The 27,595-nt window shown below is 39.1% G+C and overlaps 4 protein-coding genes across 4 annotated transcripts; all 4 read left to right on the plus strand.

Annotated features, from left to right (window-relative positions):
- Nucleotides 1–1,909: 1,909 nt before the first annotated feature.
- LOC142946256 (uncharacterized) lies at nt 1,910–12,976 on the plus strand. The gene is made up of 11 exons (XM_076087348.1): nt 1,910–1,967; nt 2,049–2,196; nt 2,352–2,490; nt 2,616–2,864; nt 2,970–3,117; nt 7,394–7,532; nt 7,702–7,837; nt 7,962–8,210; nt 8,316–8,463; nt 12,672–12,703; nt 12,815–12,976. Exons 1-11 carry the CDS (start codon nt 1,910–1,912, stop codon nt 12,974–12,976), a joined length of 1,608 nt encoding a protein of 535 aa, XP_075943463.1.
- A 1,639-nt stretch (nt 12,977–14,615) lies between these two features.
- Nucleotides 14,616–15,847, plus strand: LOC142946258 (trypsin-3-like). Its single transcript, XM_076087351.1, has 5 exons — nt 14,616–14,673; nt 14,755–14,902; nt 15,072–15,207; nt 15,335–15,583; nt 15,689–15,847. Exons 1-5 carry the CDS (start codon nt 14,616–14,618, stop codon nt 15,845–15,847), a joined length of 750 nt encoding a protein of 249 aa, XP_075943466.1.
- A 3,999-nt stretch (nt 15,848–19,846) lies between these two features.
- Nucleotides 19,847–27,537, plus strand: LOC142946259 (uncharacterized). The gene is made up of 11 exons (XM_076087352.1): nt 19,847–19,904; nt 19,986–20,133; nt 20,286–20,415; nt 20,541–20,798; nt 20,904–21,058; nt 23,085–23,088; nt 26,267–26,363; nt 26,445–26,595; nt 26,759–26,897; nt 27,025–27,273; nt 27,379–27,537. Exons 1-11 carry the CDS (start codon nt 19,847–19,849, stop codon nt 27,535–27,537), a joined length of 1,548 nt encoding a protein of 515 aa, XP_075943467.1.
- On the plus strand, nt 24,085–25,454 carry LOC142946935 (granzyme B-like). The gene is made up of 5 exons (XM_076088566.1): nt 24,085–24,145; nt 24,229–24,376; nt 24,521–24,656; nt 24,915–25,181; nt 25,293–25,454. Exons 1-5 carry the CDS (start codon nt 24,085–24,087, stop codon nt 25,452–25,454), a joined length of 774 nt encoding a protein of 257 aa, XP_075944681.1.
- Nucleotides 27,538–27,595: the final 58 nt, after the last annotated feature.

Consider the following 27,595-nt stretch of genomic DNA (forward strand, 5'->3'; position numbering starts at 1 on the left):
GACAAAGGATTCTGTCAGGTATGTTTTCTGTCCGTTAATAAAAAAATGTAATGTCAACGTTTTTTAGTCTGAATGGTTTCTCGTCTTCTAGAAACTGAATAAACAAATGAAGCTTCTTCCTCCTCACAGGGTGATTCTGGTGGCCCTCTGGTGTGCAGTGGGAAGGCTGTTGGTGTTGTGTCTTTCAACATGAACAACAACTGTGACTACCCAAATGTACCCAACGTCAATACAAATATATCAAAATACCTTCCCTGGATCAAAAAGATTCTCAAGCAACATAATTGTTGAATGTAACAATTCTGTGATTGCATTGCATTGTACTGGCTCCTCTGCTGTAGAACAGCTGTCCACCTCCACATGAGGTCAGCTGACACTGTTGCTGACTTTAAATCTCGTCTTTAAACTCACTTTTACAGAATGGCCTTTCTTAACAACTGACATCCTTTCTTTCTTATCATGAGCTGGCTGATATGTTGTACGGTAATTATTATTTTCAACCTCTTGCAGTTATCTGTTCATGCCGTGTGAATTTACAAACTGTGTGCTTTTTGCTTGAAGAGTGCTTTATAAATAAAACGTATTATTGTGGAGGCATTGCAGTGTTCAAGTTGCCCCGTCACTGTTTGCTCTATATCTGAAATGAAAATAAAATGTCACTTTCAAATGTCAAAGACTGTTTTTTAATTATTGTGGTGAAACAAAAACTATATGTAGGGGATCCTTTACAAAAGATACAAGTTTGCTCTGCAGCCAATCCAACTCACTGCTAGACTAAAAGGCAACTCTTTCCTGGTGTATGTTCTATAGATGATGAAGAGCATTTTCAAATCCAATTTGCAAGACCTCAATGGTAAAACCATACAAATAAGAAATAAACCTTTGTTTCATTCTCAGTACAAGCCTGTTGTTTTGGTTTTAATGACCGTGCTGAATGTATCACCATAGATTTGTCCTCCCTTGGTTTGTGTATGTGTGTGCTCGCCTGCATGTGTTGTAGGTATATTTGTTAAACTGCAGACGGTTAAATTTAGAGTCTTTCATACTTGTGACTGTGAGGATGTCATAACTGTGACTTGTCACTCAAAACTGAAGCAGGACACTTGTTTCTGTGGTTCATCTGATACCATCATATAAATTCAGAGGAAAATGTTTGAGTAGGCTGTTTAACCAAAACCCCCAACAGCCAAATGATTCAAATACAGATACTAATAAAGATACTAAAATCATTACTATCCAGTATCTTAGCATTAATGTCTCTTTTTTCATAAAAGAGATGTACAACAAAGTGCTATTGAGTCATCAAATTCACCCAATTTAAGTCTCATTGTGAACTTGTGAGGTGAAGTGGGTCCACAATGAACAAAACTGAAAGATGCCGCGAATAAATCATGAGCTAAATAAAAGGAAGAGAATCAAGAATGGATTCATAGTGACCCGTATGGCCACAGTGACACATTTTGACTTCCAACATACAGAATCCTGGTGTTGCATCTGAGTTATTCACTTATTGAATTCATCTAACAAAAGTCCTTTAATGTTGCTGAGCAATTATTCATAAAAAATGAAGAAAGGAGGATTAGAATGAACTCAACCAAGAGGCTGAAAGTGTCCTAAATGTAAAAGTGAATAATGAATGACATAAAAGGTAAAAGAGGAAGAATGTGAACGAATGTGTGAAAGTCATCGCATGCTGATCATAAAGTGCTTCATGCTGTTGAGACATAAAAAAACAAGATGATGCAAAAATAACATACGTTGCAAACTGGCAAACAGACATTGATCAAAGGATGCGATTAAAAGTCAAGATAAAACATGAGGATCACGCTAACCAACACAGCAAAGCTGTATAAAAGGGTCTACATGACAGCCCCAAGAAGAGAGACAGGTCAGCTGTCTTGCTGGCATCATGCATCCTCTGCACACATTTCTGCTTTTTCCTCTACTGGCGTATCTCGGACGAAGTGGTAAGATTCTCAAAGTATTATTATCATTTTCCAACCATTTAATGGGACATTAACCTCATTTTGATTTTCTTATCTTTGCAGCAGATGGGAGTGAAATCATAAATGGGGAACCAGCCCCGGAGAACTCGATGCTGTATATGGCCTCGGTGCAGAACAGCAAAGGTCATTATTGTGGAGGGTTCCTGATCAGTGAGGACTTTGTGCTCACTGCTGCACACTGTGACGTGTGAGTAGCATTTCCTCTTCCTTAAATCATGTAATTAGAAATCAATTGAAAAAAAGATGTCAAGATATATAAACCAACTTTTTAAAAATAAGAAATTATTATTATTGTACATTATAGTTTTAGAAAATGTACTGACACCCCCTTTGTTATCTCTCATTCAGTGGCATTACCCATGTTGTTCTTGGCACCCACGATCTCAAGAGTGTTAATGATGACAACAAGATATCCATTGAAGAAAAACACAAACACGAATCTTATGAGAAAGTAACAACTGGTAATGACATCATGCTCCTCAAAGTAAGTACACAATCAGGTGACATCATACATTTGTTGAGTCATCTTTTTTATTGTTATCAGCTCCATATTCCAGCAATTGTTATGAAATTAGACATTGCATTAGTTGTAACGTTGTGTGTCTCCAGCTGTCTAAGAAGGTTTCACTGAACGGACGAGTGCAAACAATTCCTCTTCCCACATCTGAAATGAACACACAAGACGACTGCCAGGTGGCTGGATGGGGAGCTATAAAGACTGGTGGTCCAGCTGTTGATGATCTGAGAGTGGTGGACGTCTCCATCATCAACCTGAAAGTCTGCACGCAGGTGTGGGGAAGTCTTCCTGCCAATGTTATGTGTGCAGGTGGATATGACACAGAGAAAGGATTCTGTCAGGTGGGTTTTCTGTCTGTTAATAGAACATGTCAGCTGGTGTATAAATGCTACAAACATCTAAAATCACATAATGAATAAGCTAATGAAGACTCTTCCTCCTCACAGGGTGATTCTGGTGGTCCTCTGGTGTGCAACGGGAAGGCTGTTGGTGTTGTGTCTTTCAACATTAATAACATCTGTAAATACCCAAATGTACCCAACGTCTACACCGATGTATCAAAGTACCGTCTCTGGATCGATGGCATCCTCAAACGTTACAAGTGAAAATCTTGCAAAGCATACATTCACTGTACTATGGAGGTTTTGCATTCAATCAGTGTGACCGAAATTCAAAATAAAGGTTTATTGCAAATACCGTGTTTGATTTCCTTCTTTAACAATGTCCTCAGAAAACACAAATTGTATTTAAGTGAACAAAAACAACAGTAATAATAATGGTTATGTTGAGCGTGTGAATCAAGTGGAGTATAAACGTGATAGCGAATAACTTCTGTCTGGTCCATGCTAAATATTTGTACCTCGTACCCTAACCCTTATAAATGACTTATAACTCATCTGTAAAGCATGAATTAAGGGTGCCTTATTAGAAAGTGGTAGCATGTTACCCGTTTAAAATGACTCATTTGGTTTGACTATACCAACAGAATTAAAGCTGCAAAAATGTACTTCACTGATCTTATACACAAGACAACTGCATGGCTGCACTGACACAGAAATAATGTGAGGAATTCATTTGTAAAATGTGTTGGTGATGTGGTCACATCCCCCGTGTTCAGTCTGCCCGAGGTCTCAAGCTCATCACACAATAATAAAAAAATGTAATTAAATGAATAAAATAAAAAGGAGCATCACATACTGTACTGAAGCCCTGCAGTTAGATTTCGTTCCTTCACATGTATTAGTCACATGATGCTTTAAAAAGTTGCGAAATAGCATCGGCCGTAAGATGTGGCAGGAAATTAAAATAGATGGAAATAAAACTGTGAAGATCAAACTCTGCTGTATAAAGAGGGCAGACTTGACAGCCACAATACAACAGGTCAATCATCCTGTCGCCATGGTACAAGTTGTTTTTTTTATGTTATGGTATGTCTCAGACAAAATGATAAGTTGCACAATGTATTTTCTTCAGCTGCAAATAGGATATTACCTCATTTGAACATTTCCTACTTATGTTTTTAGTTCTCGGCAGTGAAATCATTCACAGGGGAAAAGCCCCGGAGAAGTCGATGGCCTCGCTGCAGGACAAAAAACAACACGTATTTAGAGGATTTCTCGTCAGTAAAGACTCACTCACTGTGATGTGAGAGGTACATTTCCTCTTCCAGCAGCCACTTCTTTTTCTATTTAATCAAAGATATATAAATTGACTTCTTTCAAAAGAAAGGTATTTTTTTTAAATCCACTACGAACCACTTATTTATAACTTTTTCAAGAATGAGGAAACAGCAATGGTTGTTCTTGGCACTCACAATCTCAAGAAGGTCGAGTGAAATTCATTGTAAACAAGTGCAAACACCCATTTTATGTGAGGAATGACGGATTGTATGACATGAATGAATTGTATTCATTCATACCAGCATTCCCAGGTGACATCTGGCATTTTTATAGTCAAGTTATTTGGTTTTAGTTGGTTTAATAAATTTAAAACAGTTAAGTGTTATTTCCTGTGAGATTAAATGTTAAAAAAGGCGGAAAAACAGTATCAAATAAAAATGCAAAAACACAGCACTATCCCAACCAGTGCACATACTGTAACTCTGTTGACAATAACCTTCATTGGTTACTGCTGTCACAGTTTAAAACATGTTTCTTTCTCTCCTGCTGTCAGCTGTCATTTAAGTGTCAGTTTGATGCAACCCTCCTCCACCCCATTCACCTCCGATCCTCATCACAACCAGTCCTCCCAGTGAGCTCATCAGAAGTCATGCTCTACATCTCATCCATACAAATCTTCAACCATTGCTCTTCCCCCTCTTCATCATCACCACCACTAGTGTCTAGGTTCCATGAGAGGGATGTTCCTATGCAGCTCATGGCATCATTACCCCCTTAAAATATGACGTCACAAAGATTTTTCTTAAGCATTCCTCTAGTCAGTGTTGGACAAGCTACTTAGAACCTGCAGTAAGTTAAGCTACCGGTTACTCGTAAAATAAAGCTTATTTGCTATCGCCGTCATACACAAGTGCTTCTGCCTGCTCCACATACATGTTTGAGTATGGCCGTGGAGTCAGTTATTGATCCTCAGCAGTTTAATGTCAGACTGCAGCACAAAGCTCCGCTGCACTTGAGCTTCATGAATGCTTGGGGAAATGTAGCTGGTGTGGGCACTACCTCAGTACTTGATCAATAAAAGAGCTTAGCTACTGAAAAGCGACGCTACCACCAGGCTACAGAGAAATGTAGTTCAACTTGTAACGCCGCAACTTGTAGCGCCACTACAGCCCAACACTGCCTATTGTGCACTATGTCAATACATTTATTGAATTACAATTACATTCATATAAATTATATGAAGGTTTGAAAACACATGACTTTGACACAGTGCCTCTAAAATCGTACTCAATGTTTCTGTGTCTACACGGTAGGCCCCTTTTAGCTCATAACATCACGTCAAAGCCAGAAAGAAAGAGTCAAGGCAGAATAAACTATGATGACGGTATGAAGAGCACAGAAAGATCAATCTCAACCCGACTGACGTCTACATCAAAACTAAAATGACCACCAATGAGCAAGAACATAAAACAATGCAGTAGCTATCTAGTAAAGTGCAGAGATTTCTCCCGTCCTGTCCAGCACTTCCACAGCCTCAGCACCAGACTCAGTGGCTGTGGGCCTCCGAGGCTCTGAGGTCTTTCATCCCCAAACCAGGAAGATTCTGTTGCTGTTGAATCAGAAATTTAGATTTTAAGCGTTTTCAAAACCCAAATCATGTAGCAGCACCACATAATCAGATATCAGGTAAGTGGTTGTTTTCCTTTTCATATATAGCTCCACTTTATAAACCACCTCCAGGTCTAACTGTGAGACATGTACGCCATGTATTTGGAGCGAGATCACATGCTCACTGTTTTCCTCAAAGTGAGGGAGTGGGCTTGAATGCAGCACAGACCGATGCTGTTAGAAGAGTCATTAGACAGATCAATTTGTGACTTTACGTTAGATTTGCACTGATGGAGAAGCAGCACCCTCTGATGGTGAAAAAGCAGAGCAATTTTAAAAGTCTCGTCACAAACTATGGCGCTCTCTGCTGGACGTCATGAAGTACTAACAGAGTAACAGTAACAGCTGAGATAATATACACTGAGTGTAATGTTACACTTGATGGTATACAAATGTAGAGATGTGGGTGAGTCTTGAGCCTTTGGTCACCCTAAGAGTTCAGGTCAGTTGCCGGCTATACCCAGTTTGTAATCCAGATTTTTAATCTTTATATACGGGGCACAACTCATTTTCATCTTTTAATAATTTCACTTTCTATTAAGACATAAAGTCTGCAGTTATGAATCTAAGTGCGTATTTCCAGCAATTGTACAATATAATGTTTCATAACTGTGACTTGTCACTCAAAACTGAAGCAGGAAACTTGTTTCTGTGGTTCATCTGATACCATCATATAAATTCAGAAGAAAATGTTTTTAGGCTGTTTTATCAAAACCCCCAACAGCCAAATGATTCAAATACAGATACTAATAAAGATACTAAAATCATTACTATCCGGTATCTTAGCATTAATGTCTCTTTTTCATAAAAAAGATGTTCAACAAAGTGCTATTGAGTCATCAAATTCACCCAATTTAAGTCTTGTTGTGAACTTGTGAGGTGAAGTGGGTCCACAATGAACAAAACTGAAAGATGCCGCAAATAAATCATGAGCTAAACAAAAGGAAGAGAATCAAGAATGGATTCATAGTGACCCGTATGGCCACAGTGACACATTTTGACTTCCAACATACAGAATCCTGGTGTTGCATCTGAGTTATTCACTTATTGAATTCATCTAACAAAAGTCCTTTAATGTTGCTGAGCAATTATTCATAAGAAATTAAGAAAAGAGGATTAGAATGAACTCAATCAAGAGGCTGAAAGTGTCCTAAATGTAAAAGTGAATAATGAATGACATAAAAGGTAAAAGAGGAAGAATGTGAACGAATGTGTGAAAGTCATCGCATGCTGATCATAAAGTGCTTCATGCTGTTGAGACATCAGAAAACATAAAAAAACAAGATGATGCAAAGATAACGTTGCTAACTGGCAAATAGACATTGATCAAAGAATGCGTCAAGATAAAACATGAGGATCACGCTAACCAACACAGCAAAGCTGTATAAAAGGGTCTACATGACAGCCCCAAGAAGAGAGACAGGTCAGCTGTCTTGCTGGCATCATGCATCCTCTGCACACATTTCTAATTTTTCCTCTCCTGGCGTATCTCGGACGAAGCGGTAAGATTCTCAAAGTATTATTATCATTTTCCAACCATTTAATGGGACATTAACCTCATTTTGATTTTCTTATCTTTGCAGCAGCAATCATAAATGGGGAACGAGCCCCGGAGAACTCGATGCTGTATATGGTCTCGGTGCAGAACAGCAAAGGTCATCATCTTTGTGGAGGGTTCCTGATCAGTGAGGACTTTGTGCTCACTGCTGCGTACTGTGACGTGTGAGTAGCATTTCCTCTTCCAGCAATCTTTAAATCATGTAATTAGAAATCAATTGAAAAAAAGATTTCAAGATATATAAACCAACTTTTTAAAAATAAGAAATTATTATTATTGTACATTATAATTTTAGAAAATGTACTGACACCCCCTTTGTTATCTCTCATTCAGTGGCATTACCCATGTTGTTCTTGGCACCCACGATCTCAAGAGTGTTAATGATGACAACAAGATATCCATTAAAGAAAAATACAAACACGAATCTTATGAGAATATAACAACTGGTAATGCCATCATGCTCCTTAAAGTAAGTACATATTTCCAGGTTTCATCACTTTGTTGAGTCATCTTTTTTATTGTTATCAGCTCCATATTCCAGCAATTGTTATGAAATTAGACATTGCATTAGTTGTAACGTTGTGTGTCTCCAGCTGTCTAAGAAGGTTTCACTGAACGGACGAGTGCAAACAATTCCTCTTCCCACATCTGATATGAACACACAAGACGACTGCCAGGTGGCTGGATGGGGAGCTATAAAGACTGGTGGTCCAGCTGTTGATGATCTGAGAGTGGTGGACGTCTCCATCATCAACCTGAAAGTCTGCACGCAGATGTGGGGAAGTCTTCCTGCCAATGTTATGTGTGCAGGTGGATATGACACAGACAAAGGATTCTGTCGGGTGGGTTTTCTGTCTGTTAATAGAACATGTCAGCTGGTATATAAATGCTACAAACCTCTAAAATCACATAATGAATAAGCTAATGAAGCCTCTTCCTCCTCACAGGGTGATTCTGGTGGTCCTCTGGTGTGCAACGGGAAGGCTGTTGGTGTTGTGTCTTTCAACATTAATAACATCTGTAAATACCCAAATGTACCCAACGTCTACACTGATGTATCAAAGTACCTTCACTGGATCAATTGCATCCTCAAATGTTCCAAGTGAAAATCTTGCAAAGCATACATTCACTGTACTATGGAGGTTTTACGTTCAATCAGTGTGACCGAATTTCAAAATAAAAGTTTATTGCAAATACCGTGTTTCATTTTCTTCTTTAACAATGTCCTCAGAAAACACAAATTGTATTTAAGTGAACAAAAACAACAGTAATAATAATGGTTATGTTGAGCGTGTGAATCAAGTGGAATATAAATGTGTTAGCGAATAACTTCTGTCTGGTCCATGCTAAGTATTTGTACCTCGTACCCTAACCCTTATAAATGACTTATAACTCATCTGTAAAGCATGATATCAGGTAATTGGTTGTTTTCCTTTTCATATATAGCTCCACTTTATAAACCACCTCCAGGTCTAACTGTGAGACATGTACCCCATGTATTTGGAGCGAGATCACATGCTCACTGTTTTCCTCAAAGTGAGGGAGTGGGCTTGAATGCAGCACAGACCGATGCTGTTAGAAGAGTCATTAGACAGATCAATTTGTGACTTTACGTTAGATTTGCTCTGATGGAGAAGCAGCACCCTCTGATGGTGAAAAAGCAGAGCAATTTTAAAAGTCTCGTCACAAACTCTGGCGCTCTCTGCTGGACGTCATGAAGTACTAACAGAGTAACAGTAACAGCTGAGATAATATACACTGAGTGTAATGTTACACTTGATGGTATACAAATGTAGAGTAGATGTGTGAAGACACAACATGATGTAGTAAGACTGCACCCCTCTCCCCATCAAAGTTACACTCTGATGAACCAAATTCACTAAGAGTGGAAGTGGTACAAATGTTTATTGTGGTGAGTAAGTTGTTTTTGTGTAGAGTATGTACATGTCATGACTGTGCTTCAATTTGGAACATCAGCTGGCGTATTAATTCATGCAAATGCATAAAACTGGCACGATTAAACAGGTATCCACTGTACAGTAGATGGTAAAGCAGCTCATGGAAATAACAGCACGGGACACAGTTACCACTGGCCAGTAGTAAACTGTTATACAGCTAGTCATCATATTAACGCTTTACAGGGATAAAATGTAAAAAGATATTAGATTTAACTCCTTTAGAGGATGGTCTTTATATAATATGATGTACAGGATATTTTGCAGGGCTTTTGTACTTGAATTGTAATTGATTGTGTTTGATGAGTAGATATCTGTGTGGTTGAGGAAGTCATTCGTGACATATTTAGTTTGAAAATAATTAGTTGGAGATAAATGAGTTTGAACACGGCATCCTAATGGAGCTGCATGAAGTCAGCTCATCTAATTCTAAGATAATTCGGGTTATGCTCCTCGTTTCTGTCCCTGCCAGCCTGCTGTGTTTTGGCTCGTGCAGGCTGAGGGTTGCAGTGATGTGGTCGCTGTCCAAAGCGTTTCCTGTTGCATGGGACCCTTTTAAAATCACCTCAAATCATCTCAACAGCCTTAACCTTAAAGGTCGAACAGAAACAGACCCACAACTACACAGAAAACTAGTTACATGGAGCATGAAGTAGCAGCAACAAGTTAAGACACTGACATTGTGTTAGACAAACCTAAAAGTTTCACACCTCTGAGTAATAACTTGGTACCTGAGCTTGATTTACAACAGTTTCTTATACTTTGACAGAGATATTCTGAGACTAATACAGAACCCTTCATTTATCAGAATATGAGCTTTATGTCAGACATCACTCTGAGGGGGCAGTCGTACTCCGGCACAGTACGAAGCTGTCGTACCTAATGTGAAAACACCCTAAAAGTGCTGAGTCAAGATCAAGCAGTGGTGGTAAGAAGTACTCAAATCGGTTTCTTCAGTAAAAGTATCGTTATCACACTGTAGAAATACAAGTAAATATCCTGCATTTAAAGTTTTACTGAAGTAACGGTACAAAAGTATTAGAATCAGAATATACTTTAAGAACCAGAGTAAAAATACTCATTATGCAGAATGGTCCATTTAAAAAATATTGAAGATATTATTACTGGATTATAATTATTGATGCAGTCGAGTGTACATCACTTTAATGTTGCAGCTGGTGAAGGTGGGTACATTTTAATATGCAAAACCTCTCAGGGTAAGTTTAAATAGTACTACTCTGCTGTTGCTCACCTATCTCTGCTTGCGGTGCAGAGACTCTGTCTGCACATAAAAGGTCGTACTGAATGCAACACAAATCCAACTAGTGTTTATGGTTTGCATAAAGCCTGGAGTATAAACAATGAAATATGTTTCAATGCACTTAAAAACATCTGCTGCTGCCTGTTGAATAATGATACAACTAATGAAGTGTAGTTTCAAAACTGCGACTGTGCACCAACACCAACGCTCAGATCTGCAGCTGGAAACTGTGGTTTCTGTGGATCAAGATTGTAGCAACATTTCAAAGAAACCTTCGGGTTGTTTCAGGTTGGTCAACATTGCGTTTTGCATTTTGCACGTTTATTCCGCGAAGGATCATTTGAAGGCCACAGATGAGTATTTACCAAAAGTGAGAGGAGAACCAACACGGTCCAAAATAAATATAATGAAGAGAATAAAAGTGTCATAGATGCATAGTGAACATGACTGGTGGTGGAAACTGATTCGTGCTAAACAAGTCTGCTTACAGCAAGTAATTAAAGCTATTGATGTTGGATTGAGTTGCAGTAAAAACACAGTGAAAAGATATTGTGGATCTATTTGCTCTTCTCCGCATGCTTCAGCACTCTGAAACTTCTCATTTGTTCTCGTTAAACGGGAATAATTACATACAAACGTCTGATTCGTATATTTCGTTGTGCGTACTTCTTCATATATTCCTTATTTTACCTCAGACTTTATAATACACGCCATTCACACACATGTTCCACTGCGGTCAAACCAAACACTAACAGATGAGTCACGATAGCCTATCAGACTTCTAGCTATCAGTCTGTGATCTCAAGTCTTTAGAGTCTTGCATACTTGTGATTGTGAGAATATAGACATGCAAACCTGCGGTTTCTGTCACTCATTTAGTTGTTGGTGCAACATCACACTGACAGAAGCCAACAACAGCCCAAAGGTCACAGCTAAAGAGTGGATCCGTAACAAATGATTTAGTTTTTGCACTTCAGGTTTATCAAACTAAAAGGTCACCTAAGCTTAAGTGGCTCAGTGTATACAAAACAGTGAGAGAAGAAAGTTTAAGAATTCTAAGAAAAAATGAAATATGCTTAATGTGCCATAGATACAAAACATGGACGCATAAAGAGAACTGGATTCAGCGAGGCAGGGCCCCGTTCCTTCCTATGAAAGTTACTCAGTGGCGCTTGATGCAAAGAAAGTTTGTCTTCAGAGTATAAAATTACGCAGATCTACCAGCGATCTTCTGCATCCATGGAGTTCATAGAGCAGAAACTAGCGTTCCCTTTAACCCCGCCTCCCAGCCCTCGGTCCAGACTCGTTGTCGGACTAAATCACATGAACGAAGGAAGGGAATCAACTCTGGATTCGGCTATTAATGCATTTACCAACTTTTAGGACATACTGATTTAAATAAGGCTAATACAGTGCTCTTACTGGGGAGTTAATGTACCTGCTACAACAGACGTGTCTTTCCAAATGTAAGTCTATAAGAAAAAGTATTTTTAGGCCCAATGGCATCACGTGACAGACGTAGATGTTGTAATTCCAGGATTTGGCCACTGAGCTAAATGTGCTTCAAAGCCTGGCGCTCTTGCTGGAGGCCTCATTCAAAGGGAAAAACTGAAAATATCAAATGACATCAAATGGAGAAGAGAATAAATTGGTTACTAACAGACTGTGTGAAAACTCATCCCATGCTGATCACATCATGTGTGTACGTGCTTCAGGCTGCTGAGGCTGCTGAACCACACGCTTTATATTTACTGTAAGAGCAGCAATGCTGCATTTCTTTACTGACCGCATGCACTCATCACTATATGACAATTAAAGGTGTTACCGACGCACAGAGGATGTAGCTTAGGAGGTCTTGTCGAAGCAGACCTTAACCACGGGGTCCCTTACTGAGCAAACTGTGGTATAAAAGGGTCGACTTGACACCTCAAAGAGAAGAGGATGAGTATCACCAGCATGATGCATGCTCTGCACAGGTCTCTGCTTCTTCATCTCCTGATGTATCTTGGACTTTACGGTAAGACTACTACGTCTGGTCTTAAGTCTACATATTAGATGTAATCTTCCTGCCAATGTTATCTGTGCAGGTGGATATGGCACCGACAAAGGATTCTGTCAGGTATGTTTTCTGTCCGTTAATAAAAAAATGTAATGGCAACGTTTTTTAGTCTGAATGGTTTCTCGTCTTCTAGAAACTGAATAAAGAAATGAAGCTTCTTCCTCCTCACAGGGTGATTCTGGTGGCCCTCTGGTGTGCAGTGGGAAGGCTGTTGGTGTTGTGTCTTTCAACATGAACAACAACTGTGACTACCCAAATGTACCCAACGTCTATACAAATATATCAAAATACCTTCCCTGGATCAAAAAGATTCTCAAGCAACATAATTGTTGAAAGTAACAATTCTTTGATTGCATTGCATTGTACTGGCTCCTCTGCTGTAGAACAACTGTCCACCTCCACATGAGGTCAGCTGACACTGTCGCTGACTTTAAATCTCGTCTTTAAACTCACTTTTACAGAATGACCTTTCTTAACAACTGACATCTTTTCTTTCTTATCATGAGCTGGCTGATATGTTGTACGGTAATTATTACTTTCAACCTCTTGCAGTTATCTGTTCATGCCGTGTGAATTTACAAACTGTGTGCTTTTTGCTTGAAGAGTGCTTTATAAATAAAACGTATTATTGTGGAGGCATTGCAGTATTCAAGTTGCCCCGTCACTGTTTGCTCTATATCTGAAATGCAAATAAAATGTCACTTTCAAATGTCAAAGACTGTTTTTTAATTATTGTGGTGAAACAAAAACTATATGTAGGGGATCCTTTACAAAAGATATTGACAAAACCTTTTTGGACCAAGTTTGCTCTGCAGCCAATCCAACTCACTGCTAGACTAAAAGGCAACTCTTTCCTGGTGTATGTTCTATAGATGATGAAGAGCATTTTCAAATCCAATTTGCAAGACCTCAATGGTAAAACCATACAAATAAGAAATAAACCTTTGCTTCATTCTCAGTACAAGCCTGTTGTTTTGGTTTTAATGAGCGTGCTGAATGTATCACCATAGATTTGTCCGCCCTTGGTTTGTGTATGTGTGTGCTCGCCTGCATGTGTTGTAGGTATATTTGTTAACCTGCAGACGGTTAAATTTAGAGTCTTGCATACTTGTGACTGTGAGGATGTCATAACCGTGACTTGTCGCTCAAAACTGAAGCAGGAAACTTGTTTCTGTGGTTCATCTGATACCATCATATAAATTCAGAGGAAAATGTTTGAGTAGGCTGTTTAACCAAAACCCCCAACAGCCAAATGATTCAAATACAGATACTAATAAAGATACTAAAATCATTACTATCCAGTATCTTAGCATTAATGTCTCCTTTTTCATAAAAGAGATGTACAACAAAGTGCTATTGAGTCATCAAATTCACCCAATTTAAGTCTTATTGTGAACTTGTGAGGTGAAGTGGGTCCACAATGAACAAAACTGAAAGATGCCGCGAATAAATCATGAGCTAAATAAAAGGAAGAGAATCAAGAATGGATTCATAGTGACCCGTATGGCCACAGTGACACATTTTGACTTCCAACATACAGAATCCTGGTGTTGCATCTGAGTTATTCACTTATTGAATTCATCTAACAAAAGTCCTTTAATGTTGCTGAGCAATTATTCATAAAAAATGAAGAAAGGAGGATTAGAATGAACTCAACCAAGAGGCTGAAAGTGTCCTAAATGTAAAAGTGAATAATGAATGACATAAAAGGTAAAAGAGGAAGAATGTGAACGAATGTGTGAAAGTCATCGCATGTTGATCATAAAGTGCTTCATGTTGTTGAGGCATAAAAAAAACAAGATGATGCAAAAATAACATACGTTGCAAACTGGCAAACAGACATTGGGCAAAGGATGCGGTTAAAAGTCAAGATAAAACATGAGGATCACGCTAACCAACACAGCAAAGCTGTATAAAAGGGTCTACATGACAGCCCCAAGAAGAGAGACAGGTCAGCTGTCTTGCTGGCATCATGCATCCTCTGCACACATTTCTGCTTTTTCCTCTCCTGGCGTATCTCGGACGAAGCGGTAAGATTCCCAAAGTATTATTATCATTTTCCAACCATTTAATGGGACATTAACCTCATTTTGATTTTCTTATCTTTGCAGCAGATGGAAGTGAAATCATAAATGGGGAACGAGCCCTGAAGAACTCGATGCTGTATATGGCCTCGTTGCAGAACAGCAAAGGTCATCATATATGTGGAGGGTTCCTGATCAGTGAGGACTTTGTGCTCACTGCTGCACACTGTGACGAGTGAGTAGCATTTCCTCTTCCAGCAATCTTTAAATCATGTAATTAGAAATCAATTGAAAAAAAGATGTCAAGATATATAAACCAACTTTTTAAAAATAAGAAATTATTATTATTGTACATTATAGTTTTAGAAAATGTACTGACACCCCCTTTGTTATCTCTCATTCAGTGTCATTACCCATGTTGTTCTTGGCACCCACGATCTCAAGAGTGTTAATGATGACAACAAGATATCCATTAAAGAAAAACACAAACACAAATCTTTTAAGAATGTAGGAAGTGGTAATGACATCATGCTCTTCAAAGTAAGTACATATTTCCAGGTGACATCATACATTTGTTGAGTCATCTTTTTTATTGTTATCAGCTCCATATTCCAGCAATTGTTATGAAATTAGACATTGCATTAGTTGTAACGTTGTGTGTCTCCAGCTGTCTAAGAATGTTTCACTGAACGGACGAGTGCAAACAATTCCTCTTCCCACATCTGAAATGAACACACAAGATGACTGCCAGGTGGCTGGATGGGGATATATAAAGACTGGTGGTACAGCTGTTGATGATCTGAGTGTGGTGAACGTCTCCATCATCAACCTGAAAGACTGCACGCAGGTGTGGGGAAGTCTTCCTGCCAATGTTATGTGTGCAGGTGGATATGACACAGACAAAGGATTCTGTCAGGTGGGTTTTCTGTCTGTTAATAGAACATGTCAGCTGGTATATAAATGCTACAAACATCTAAAATCACAAAATGAATAAGCTGATGAAGCCTCTTCCTCCTCACAGGGTGATTCTGGTGGTCCTCTGGTGTGCAACGGGAAGGCTGTTGGCGTTGTGTCTTTCAACAATAACTTCAACTGTAACTACCCAGATAAACCCAACGTCTACACCGATGTATCAAAGTACCTTCCCTGGATCGATGACATCCTCAAATGTTACAAGTGAAAGTCTTGCAAAGCATACATTCACTGTACTATGGAGGTTTTGCGTTCAATCAGTGTGACCGAAATTCAAAATAAAAGTTTATTGCAAATACCGTGTTTGATTTACTTCTTTAACAATGTCCTCAGAAAACACAAATCGTATTTAAGTGAACAAAAACAACAGTAATAATAATGGTTATGCTGAGCGTGTGAATCAAGTGGAGTATAAACGTGATAGCGAATAACTTCTGTCTGGTCCATGCTAAGTATTTGTACCTCGTACCCTGACCCTTATAAATGACTTATAACTCATCTGTAAAGCATGAATTAAGGGTGCCTTATTAGAAAGTGGTAGCATGTTACCCGTTTAAAATTACTCATTTGGTTTGACCATACCAACAGAATTAAAGCTGCAAAAATGTACTTCACTGATCTTATACACAAGACAACTGCATGGCTGCACTGACACAGAAATAATGTGAGGAATTCATTTGTAAAATGTGTTGGTGATGTGGTCACATCCCCCGTGTTCAGTCTGCCCGAGGTCTCAAGCTCATCACATAATAATTATAAAATTAAATAAAATGAATAAAATAAAAAGGAGCATCACATACTGTACTGAAGCCCTGCAGTTAGATTTAGTTCCTTCACATGTATTAGTCACATGATGCTTTAAAAAGTTGCGAAATAGCATCGGCCGTAAGATGTGGCAGGAAATTAAAATAGATGGAAATAAAACTGTGAAGATCAAACTCTGCTGTATAAAGAGGGCAGACTTGACAGCCACAATACAACAGGTCAATCATCCTGTCGCCATGGTACAAGTTGTTTTTTTTATGTTATGGTATGTCTCAGACAAAATGATAAGTTGCATAATGTATTTTCTTCAGGCTGCAAATAGGATATTACCTCATTTGAACATTTCCTACTTATGTTTTTAGTTCTCGGCAGTGAAATCATTCACAGGGGAAAAGCCCCGGAGAAGTCGATGGCCTCGCTGCAGGACAAAAAACAACACGTATTTAGAGGATTTCTCATCAGTAAAGACTCACTCACTGTGATGTGAGAGGTACATTTCCTCTTCCAGCAGCCACTTCTTTTTCTATTTAATCAAAGATATATAAATTGACTTCTTTCAAAAGAAAGGTATTTTTTTTAAATCCACTACGAACCACTTATTTATAACTTTTTCAAGAATGAGGAAACAGCAATGGTTGTTCTTGGCACTCACAATCTCAAGAAGGTCGAGTGAAATTCATTGTAAACAAGTGCAAACACCCATTTTATGTGAGGAATGACGGATTGTATGACATGAATGAATTGTATTCATTCATACCAGCATTCCCAGGTGACATCTGGCATTTTTATAGTCAAGTTATTTGGTTTTAGTTGGTTTAATAAATTTAAAACAGTTAAGTGTTATTTCCTGTGAGATTAAATGTTAAAAAAGGCGGAAAAACAGTATCAAATAAAAATGCAAAAACACAGCACTATCCCAACCAGTGCACATACTGTAACTCTGTTGACAATAACCTTCATTGGTTACTGCTGTCACAGTTTAAAACATGTTTCTTTCTCTCCTGCTGTCAGCTGTCATTTAAGTGTCAGTTTGATGCAACCCTCCTCCACCCCATTCACCTCCGATCCTCATCACAACCAGTCCTCCCAGTGAGCTCATCAGAAGTCATGCTCTACATCTCATCCATACAAATCTTCAACCATTGCTCTTCCCCCTCTTCATCATCACCACCACTAGTGTCTAGGTTCCATGAGAGGGATGTTCCTATGCAGCTCATGGCATCATTACCCCCTTAAAATATGACGTCACAAAGATTTTTCTTAAGCATTCCTCTAGTCAGTGTTGGACAAGCTACTTAGAACCTGCAGTAAGTTAAGCTACCGGTTACTCGTAAAATAAAGCTTATTTGCTATCGCCGTCATACACAAGTGCTTCTGCCTGCTCCACATACATGTTTGAGTATGGCCGTGGAGTCAGTTATTGATCCTCAGCAGTTTAATGTCAGACTGCAGCACAAAGCTCCGCTGCACTTGAGCTTCATGAATGCTTGGGGAAATGTAGCTGGTGTGGGCACTACCTCAGTACTTGATCAATAAAAGAGCTTAGCTACTGAAAAGCGACGCTACCACCAGGCTACAGAGAAATGTAGTTAAACTTGTAACGCCGCTACTTGTAGCGCCACTACTGCCCAACACTGCCTATTGTGCACTATGTCAATACATTTATTGAATTACTCTTTAAGCATCTCTTTACATTAAGTCTTTCCTAATTAAAATGGTATTGCTATCGCGGCCACTCACAGCATCTAAACTTTACCGTTCTGATTTTATGCCTCACCAGTTATTTCGACAAGCTCAACTGAACAACAGAGTACAACCGATTCAACTTCCAAGTCATCAAATAAAAGTGTTTTGAATTGGGTTAAACAAGTTGTTGATCATTTGCAAGAGGTTTATGTTCCTATTATTATCATAGAAAAGTGTGAGAAGCATAGACTGTATATAAGAAGTGGATGGTTAGAAAATGTTTTGCCGCTGCCCCTGTCGAGAGCAGTAGATTGCTTTGCTTCCATGCGGTAACTGGGTTTCTCCACACTGGGAGAGTACCAACTGTCATCTATGAGTTATACACTAGCAATGGATAAGTACTTCATACAACCCCACTTCATAACACCCGATCTATCCATTTAATGTAAAACAATTAATAATGCACGTGATGTACATAATGTAGCACAAATGTAATGTTTACAGTATGTATATCATAGATATGATGTACTGGATGTAGGACTGAAGGAAGACTAGCTTTTACCATTGGCATCAGCTTATGGGGATCCTCTTAAATAAATACATAAATATACTGTCAATGTGATCTTAAAACTCCCATGTATTATTTTAGCAACAACTGTAGGCCATTAATAACATACATGTCACAATATGAGCAACACGTGGAAATGCAAAGCACACAGTCGTAAATGTACTAACATGCACAACAGGGCATGTCCCCTCGTGATAATAAAGTGACCACAAGAGTAGAGTCCTGAATAACCGGGATTCTTTTGGTTCTCAGTCCATGGTAACATATTGAGGGTGTGCATGTTGGAGCTAATTTGAATCCACATGAAAAGTGTTAAAAAGTACTCAAAAGCGATTATACTCGTGCACTGTTTCATAACTGTGACTTGTCACTCAAAACTGAAGCAGGAAACTTGTTTCTGTGGTTCATCTGATACCGTCATATAAATTCAGAAGAAAATGTTTGAGTAGGCTGTTTAACCAAAACCCCCAACAGCCAAATGATTCAAATACAGATATTAATAAAGATACTAAAATCATTACTATCCGGTATCTTAGCATTAATGTCTCTTTTTTCATAAAAAAGATGTACAACAAAGTGCTATTGAGTCATCAAATTCACCCAATTTAAGTCTTGTTGTGAACTTGTGAGGTGAAGTGGGTCCACAATGAACAAAACTGAAAGATGCCGCGAATAAATCATGAGCTAAATAAAAGGAAGAGAATCAAGAATGGATTCATAGTGACCCGTATGGCCACAGTGACACATTTTGACTTCCAACATATAGAATCCTGGTGTTGCATCTGAGTTATTCACTTATTGAATTCATCTAACAAAAGTCATTTAATGTTGCTGAGCAATTATTCATAAAAATGAAGAAAGGAGGATTAGAATGAACTCAACCAAGAGGCTGAAAGTGTCCTAAATGTAAAAGTGAATAATGAATGACATAAAAGGTAAAAGAGGAAGAATGTGAACGAATGTGTGAAAGTCATCGCATGCTGATCATAAAGTGCTTCATGTTGTTGAGGCATAAAAAAACAAGATGATGCAAAAATAACATACGTTGCAAACTGGAAAACAGACATTGATCAAAGGATGCGTCAAGATAAAACATGAGGATCACGCTAACCAACACAGCAAAGCTGTATAAAAGGGTCTACATGACAGCCCCAAGAAGAGAGACAGGTCAGCTGTCTTGCTGGCATCATGCATCCTCTGCACACATTTCTGCTTTTTCCTCTCCTGGCGTATCTCGGACGAAGCGGTAAGATTCTCAAAGTATTATTATCATTTTCCAACCATTTAATGGGACATTAACCTCATTTTGATTTTCTTATCTTTGCAGCAGATGGGAGTGAAATCATAAATGGGGAACCAGCCCCGGAGAACTCGATGCTGTATATGGTCTCGGTGCAGGACAGCAAAGGTCATCTTTGTGGAGGGTTCCTGATCAGTGAGGACTTTGTGCTCACTGCTGCACACTGTGACGAGTGAGTAGCATTTCCTCTTTAAATCATGTAATTAGAAATCAATTGAAAAAAAGATGTCAAGATATATAAACCAATTTTTGAAAAATAAGAAATTATTATTATTGTACATTATAGCTTTAGAAAATGTACTGACACCCCCTTTGTTATCTCTTATTCAGTGGCATTACTCATGTTGTTCTTGGCACCCACGATCTCAAGAGTGTTAATGATGACAACAAGATATCCATTGAAACACACTTACACAAATCTTTAGTAGGAAGTGGTAATGACATCATGCTCCTCAAAGTAAGTACACAATCAGGTGACATCATACATTTGTTGAGTCATCTTTTTTATTGTTATCAGCTCCATATTCCAGCAATTGTTATGAAATTAGACATTGCATTAGTTTTAACGTTGTGTGTCTCCAGCTGTCAAAGAAGGTTTCACTGAACGGACGGGTGCAAACAATTCCTCTTCCCACATCTGTAATGACCAAACAAGACGACTGCCAGGTGGCTGGATGGGGATATATAAAGACTGGTGGTACAGCTGTTGATGATCTGAGAGTGGTGGACGTCTCCATCATCAACCTGGAAGTCTGCAAGGAGCAATGGAGTCATCTTGGTAATCTTCCTGCCAATGTTATCTGTGCAGGTGGCGATAAAACAGGGAAAGGATTCTGTCAGGTGGGTTTTCTGTCTGTTAATAGAACATGTCAGCTGGTATATAAATGCTACAAACAGTAAAAATGACATAATGACTCAGCTAATGAAGCCTCTTCCTCCTCACAGGGTGATTCTGGTGGTCCTCTCGTGTGCAACGGGAAGGCTGTTGGTGTTGTGTCTTTCAACAATAACTTCACCTGTAACTACCCAGATCTACCCAACATCTACACCGATGTATCAAAGTACCTTCCCTGGATCAATGACATCCTCAAACGTTACAAGTGAAAATCTTGCAAAGCATACATTCACTGTACTATGGAGGTTTTACGTTCAATCAGTGTGACTGAAATTCAAAATAAAAGTTTATTGCAAATACCGTGTTTGATTTCCTTCTTTAATAATGTCCTCAGAAAACACAAATTGTATTTAAGTGAACAAAAACAACAGTAATAATAATGGTTATGTTGAGCGTGTGAATCAAGTGGAGTATAAACGTGTTAGCGAATAACTTCTGTCTGGTCCATGCTAAGTATTTGTACCTCGTACCCTAACCCTTATAAATGACTTATAACTCATCTATAAAGCATGAATTAAGAGTGCCTTATTAGAAAGTGGGAGCATGTTACCCGTTTAAAATTACTCATTTGGTTTGACCATACCAACAGAATTAAAGCTGCAAAAATGTACTTCACTGATCTTATACACAAGACAACTGCATGGCTGCACATTGTCAATAAATTAATTGAATTACTCTTTAAGCATCTCTTTACATTAAGTCTTTCCTGATTAAAATAGTATTGCTATCGTGGCCACTCACAGCATCTAAACTTTACCTTTCTGATTTTCTGTCCAACCAGTTATTTCGACAAGCTCAACTGCACAACAGAGTACAACAGATTCAACTTCCAAGTCATCAAATAGAAGTGTTGTATAGCTGAATAAAGGTTTATGTTTCTATCATTATCATAGAAAAGTGTGAGAAGCATATATAACTTTTATATTAGCATATATATAAAGACTGTATATAAGAAGTGGACGTTGTCACCTTGACATCACCCATTGGTTTGTGGACTGCAGTTTTGTAGGCTTGAGTTTGGCATTTTGGCCATAGATTGCCATCTAGGTTCATGGCCGTCACAATCTTGATTCTTTTTTTGTAACCAGAAGTGACACAAGAGGGTGGAGCTAAGTACATGCAAACTCTCAGTAAGGCATTTTAAGTCGACCAAAAAGGCTACAACTAACTTTCATGCCCTAAAAACACAATGTGAAAGAGTTAAAGTTCTAAGAACACGGGGCAACACCCAAACCCAACAACGCCGCGGAAGCAACCTGTCAATCACAAGGTAGCCACGCCCTAAAGCATACACTGCCATCGTCCATTTTGTCACTTTGGTTAGTTTGGATTTACCAAGGTCATTTACCAGGTGCCATAGATACAAAACATAAAGAGAACTGGATTCAGCGAGGCAGGGCCCCGTTCCTTCCTATGAAAGTTACTCAGTGGCGCTTGATGCAAAGAAAGTTTGTCTTCACAGTATAAAATTACGCAGATCTACCGGCGATCTTCTGCATCCATGGGGTTCATGAAGCAATCGCACCGGCGTTCCCTTTAACCCCGCCTCCCAGCCCTCGGTCCAGACTCGTTGTCGGACTCAATCACATGAACGGAGGAAAACTCTGGATTCGGCTATTAATGCATTTACCAACTTTTACGACATACTGATTTAACCCTTGTGTTGTCTTCATTTTCTGTATACACTACTTGTCCTAGGGGTCAAAAATGACCCGCCTTCACTAAACCTCTAAAATAAAACAGCTTGATTGCATTTTAAATCCCAAATCTATTTTGCATTTTGTCATTCATCACAAGCATTGTGAATATCTAATTTTTTCCTCTTCACAGTGCAGAAAGACTGTGTTTAATCTGGAATCCACTTCTCCCAGACCTCTCTTATGGCCGCTAGTTTGTCTGTCACACGCCTTGCAGGTCTTGACTCACGATTATCAAATCGTATCGTTTTTGAGAAAATATGAAAGACTTTCAGTGACATCATTGCACGGAAAATCGCCCTTCCACTCTCTGCATCCCAAAGACTAGATGCAGCCTCGCCTCGGGACCTATACACACCTGCTAAGATTAGCAGGCCGAGCAGGTCAATCTCATCCATCCATTTCCAGTTGTCTGGGGGTGCTGTCATCTGCAGCACCTCTATAGCCTCTGACTGCATTCCCCATTAGTAAACAATGCTTTCAGGAAATATTTATTCTCTCTGATCTTGTTTGTATTATGTCTGTGAACTTCAGCCAGGTGTGGGGTCGTGGAGGGGAGATGCTGCATATTCGCGAGAAAGTTTTTGTTTTCCCTGACTTCAATCAGCAGCACACTAATCTCTATTTATTGTGTGTGTGTGTGTGTGTGTGTGTGTGTGTGTGTGTGTGTGTGTGTGTGTGTGTGTGTGTGTGTATGTGTGTGTGTGTGTGTGTTGCTGTGGTGTGTTTTTTATGGTTTCTGTAGTATGAAAATGATTTTATAACTACCGGGTCAAAAATGACCCCGAAGACAAGATGTGTACATTGTTGGTTTACAGCTTTTATGGAAATATGAACAAAGGCAATGTTTAACTTTTTTTCATGTTGTCATTCTAGGAAAAGTCATTGAATTTCAAGTTGAAAAAAGACCATTAAGGGGGTTTCCTATGCTGTTAAACATAGTGGCGGGTCATTTTTGACCCCTAAGACGACACAAAGGTTAAATAATGCTAATACAGTGCTCTTACTGGGGAGTTAATTTACAACAGACGTGTCTTTCCAAATGTAAGTCTATAAGAAAAAGTATTTTTAGGCCCAATGGCATCACGTGACAGATGTAGATGTTGTAATTCCAGGATTTGGCCACTGAGCTAAATGTGCTTCAAAGCCTGGCGCTCTTGCTGGAGGCCTCATTCAAAGGGAAAAACTGAAAATATCAAATGACATCAAATGGAGAAGAGAATAAATTGGTTACTAACAGACTGTGTGAAAACTCATCCCATGCTGATCACATCATGTGTGTACGTGCTTCAGGCTGCTGAGGCTGCTGAACCAGACGCTTTATATTTACTGTAAGAGCAGCAATGCTGCATTTCTTTACTGACCGCATGCACTCATCACTATATGACAATTAAAGGTGTTACCGACGCACAGAGGATGTAGCTTAGGAGGTCTTGTCGAAGCAGACCTTAACCACGGGGTCCCTTACTGAGCAAACTGTGATATAAAAGGGTTGACTTGACACCTCAAAGAGAACAGGATGAGTATCACCGGCATGATGCATGCTCTGCACAGGTTTCTGCTTCTTCATCTCCTGATGTATCTTGGACTTTACGGTAAGACTACTACGTCTGGTCTTAAGTCTCTGATCACCCAAATGCTGCATTAACTCGTCCTTCTTTTCCTCTTATCTTTTCAGCACTTGGGAGTGAAATCATAAATGGTAGGAAGGTCCCAGAGAACCTAATGCTGTACATGGCCTCAGTGCAGAACAATGGCGGTCATGTATGTGGAGGATTCCTCATCAATGAACACTTTGTGGTCACTGCAGCGCACTGTGAGCGCTTGTGAGTTAACTTCCCTCGTTCAGCAATCTTTCAATCATGTAATCAAAAATCCAAAGAATTTAATGTTACATGAATCTTTTAATTTATTTTGTCAACACAACTTAATAAACACTGCTGACAACCGCTCACTGATCATTCACTCAGGAATCCCACCAGCGTCGTTCTCGGCACCCACAATCTCCAGAAGGTTGATAATAACACAATGAGATACCGTGTAAAGACATGCAAGTTTCCATCTTATGTCAATGTCAGCAAAGGGGATGACATCATGCTCCTCAAAGTAAGTTGATATTCAATCAGCCTAACAGTCTCAGGTGAAGCATTTTTACAGTAAAATCTTTCTTTCATGTTCTGATTTATTCAGTTCTAGTCCGCCCAAAACTGTAAAAATGAAAAGCACAGACATCAATACTAAGGACAGCTCCATCTTCCACTAATTATTTTTTTTAACTTGAATTCTGAAAGACGACAAGACGTATGCTGTGAATTGGTCCTTGCTGGTTTTTAATTGTCACTTTGTCATTCCGTGTGTCTCCAGCTGTCTAGGAAAGCTCGACTGGGCAAAAAAGTACAACCGATTCCACTTCCAAACACGGAGATTAAGGTAAAAGATCAATCAAAGTGCCGTGTAGCCGGATGGGGTTTGACAAGAACTGGTGGTAAAGTTGTCGACGGCCTGAAGGTGGTGGTCGTGCCTATCGTGAACCTGGAGGACTGCAAGAAAAAATGGGGTCATATTAGATGTAATCTTCCTGCCAATGTTATCTGTGCAGGTGGATATGGCACCGACAAAGGATTCTGTCAGGTATGTTTTCTGTCCATTAACACAAAAATGTAATGTCAACGTTTTTTAGTCTGAATGGTTTCTCGTCTTCTAGAAACTGAATAAAGAAATGAAGCTTCTTCCTCCTCACAGGGTGATTCTGGTGGCCCTCTGGTGTGCAGTGGGAAGGCTGTTGGTGTTGTGTCTTTCAACATGAACAACAACTGTGACTACCCAAATGTACCCAACGTCTATACAAATATATCAAAATACCTTCCCTGGATCAAAAAGATTCTCAAGCAACATAATTGTTGAATGTAACAATTCTTTGATTGCATTGCATTGTACTGGCTCCTCTGCTGTAGAACAGCTGTCCACCTCCACATGAGGTCAGCTGAGAAGAAAATGTTTGAGTAGGCTGTTTAACCAAAACCCCCAACAGCCAAATGATTCAAATACAGATACTAATAAAGACACTAAAATCATTACTATCCGGTATCTTAGCATTAATGTCTCCTTTTTCATAAAAGAGATGTACAACAAAGTGCTATTGAGTCATCAAATTCACCCAATTTAAGTCTTATTGTGAACTTGTGAGGTGAAGTGGGTCCACAATGAACAAAACTGAAAGATGCCGCGAATAAATCATGAGCTAAATAAAAGGAAGAGAATCAAGAATGGATTCATAGTGACCCGTATGGCCACAGTGACACATTTTGACTTCCAACATACAGAATCCTGGTGTTGCATCTGAGTTATTAACTTATTGAATTCATCTAACAAAAGTCCTTTAATGTTGCTGAGCAATTATTCATAAAAAATGAAGAAAGGAGGATTATAATGAACTCAACCAAGAGGCTGAAAGTGTCCTAAATGTAAAAGTGAATAATGAATGACATAAAAGGTAAAAGAGGAAGAATGTGAACAAATGTGTGAAAGTCATCGCATGCTGATCATAAAGTGCTTCATGCTGTTGAGACATAAAAAAAACAAGATGATGCAAAAATAACATACGTTGCAAACTGGCAAACAGTCATTGATCAAAGGATGCGATTAAAAGTGAAGATAAAACATGAGGATCACGCTAACCAACACAGCAAAGCTGTATAAAAGGGTCTACATGACAGCCCCAAGAAGAGAGACAGGTCAGCTGTCTTGCTGGCATCATGCATCCTCTGCACACATTTCTGCTTTTTCATCTCCTGGCGTATCTCGGACGAAGCGGTAAGATTCTCAAAGTATTATTATCATTTTCCAACCATTTAATGGGACATTAACCTCATTTTGATTTCCTTATCTTTGCAGCAGATGGGAGTGAAATCATAAATGGGGAACGAGCCCCGGAGAACTCGATGCTTTATATGGCCTCGTTGCAGAACGGGAATGGTGATCATAAATGTGGAGGGTTCCTGATCAGTGAGGACTTTGTGCTCACTGCTGCACACTGTGACCTGTGAGTAGCATTTCCTCTTCCAGCAATCTTTAAATCATGTAATTAGAAATTAATTTAAAAAAACATGTCAAGATATATAAACCAACTTTTTAAAAATAAGAAATTATTATTATTGTACATTATAATTACAAAAAATGTACTGACACCCCCTTTGTTATCTCTCATTCAGTGGCATTACCCACGTTGTTCTTGGCACCCACGATCTCAAGAGTGTTAATGATGACAACAAGATATCCATTAAAGAAAAATACAAACACGAATCTTATGAGAAAGTAACAACTGGTAATGACATCATGCTCCTCAAAGTAAGTACATATTTCCAGGTGACATCATACATTTGTTGAGTCATCTTTTTTATTGTTATCAGCTCCATATTCCAGCAATTGTTATGAAATTAGACATTGCATTAGTTGTAACATTGTGTGTCTCCAGCTGTCTAAGAAGGTTTCACTGAACGGACGAGTGCAAACAATTCCTCTTCCCACATCTGAAATGAACAAACAAGACGACTGCCAGGTGGCTGGATGGGGATATATAAATACTGGTGGTCCAGCTGTTGATGATCTGAGAGTGGTGGACGTCTCCATCATCAACCTGGAAGACTGCACGCAGGTGTGGGGAAGTCTTCCTGCCAATGTTATGTGTGCAGGTGGATATGGCACAGACAAAGGATTCTGTCAGGTGGGTTTTCTTACTGTTAATAGAACATGTCAGCTGGTATATAAAAACTACAAACAGTAAAAATCACATAATGAATAAGATAATGAAGACTCTTCCTCCTCACAGGGTGATTCTGGTGGTCCTCTGGTGTGCAACGGGAAGGCTGTTGGTGTTGTGTCTTTCAACAGAGCTGGAAACTGTAGCTACTCAGATGTACCCAACGTCTACACCGATGTATCAAAGTACCTTCCCTGGATCAATGACATCCTCAAACGTTACAAGTGAAAGTCTTGCAAAGCATACATTCACTGTACTATGGAGGTTTTGTGTTCAATCAGTGTGA

Source organism: Anarhichas minor, unplaced genomic scaffold (genome assembly GCF_050575085.1).
Source record: "Anarhichas minor isolate MPS153535 unplaced genomic scaffold, ASM5057508v1 ptg000010l, whole genome shotgun sequence".
Classification (NCBI taxonomy): Eukaryota; Metazoa; Chordata; class Actinopteri; order Perciformes; family Anarhichadidae; genus Anarhichas; species Anarhichas minor.

Bases quoted from the DNA above. Each gene is read 5' to 3' on its own strand.
- LOC142946256 (XM_076087348.1), top strand. From the start codon at position 1,910: ATGCATCCTCTGCACACATTTCTGCTTTTTCCTCTACTGGCGTATCTC. The intron at 3,118-7,393 runs GTTACAAGTGAA...TTATCTTTGCAG, and splicing joins GATCGATGGCATCCTCAAAC to CAGCAATCATAAATGGGGAA. The intron at 7,533-7,701 runs GTGAGTAGCATT...TCTCTCATTCAG, and splicing joins ACTGCTGCGTACTGTGACGT to TGGCATTACCCATGTTGTTC.
- LOC142946258 (XM_076087351.1), top strand. From the start codon at position 14,616: ATGCATCCTCTGCACACATTTCTGCTTTTTCCTCTCCTGGCGTATCTC. The intron at 14,674-14,754 runs GTAAGATTCCCA...TTATCTTTGCAG, and splicing joins GGCGTATCTCGGACGAAGCG to CAGATGGAAGTGAAATCATA. The intron at 15,208-15,334 runs GTAAGTACATAT...GTGTGTCTCCAG, and splicing joins ATGACATCATGCTCTTCAAA to CTGTCTAAGAATGTTTCACT.
- LOC142946259 (XM_076087352.1), top strand. From the start codon at position 19,847: ATGCATCCTCTGCACACATTTCTGCTTTTTCCTCTCCTGGCGTATCTC. The intron at 26,364-26,444 runs GTAAGATTCTCA...TTATCTTTGCAG, and splicing joins GGCGTATCTCGGACGAAGCG to CAGATGGGAGTGAAATCATA. The intron at 26,898-27,024 runs GTAAGTACATAT...GTGTGTCTCCAG, and splicing joins ATGACATCATGCTCCTCAAA to CTGTCTAAGAAGGTTTCACT.
- LOC142946935 (XM_076088566.1), top strand. From the start codon at position 24,085: ATGATGCATGCTCTGCACAGGTTTCTGCTTCTTCATCTCCTGATGTAT. The intron at 24,377-24,520 runs GTGAGTTAACTT...TCATTCACTCAG, and splicing joins GCAGCGCACTGTGAGCGCTT to GAATCCCACCAGCGTCGTTC. The intron at 25,182-25,292 runs GTATGTTTTCTG...TCCTCCTCACAG, and splicing joins CCGACAAAGGATTCTGTCAG to GGTGATTCTGGTGGCCCTCT.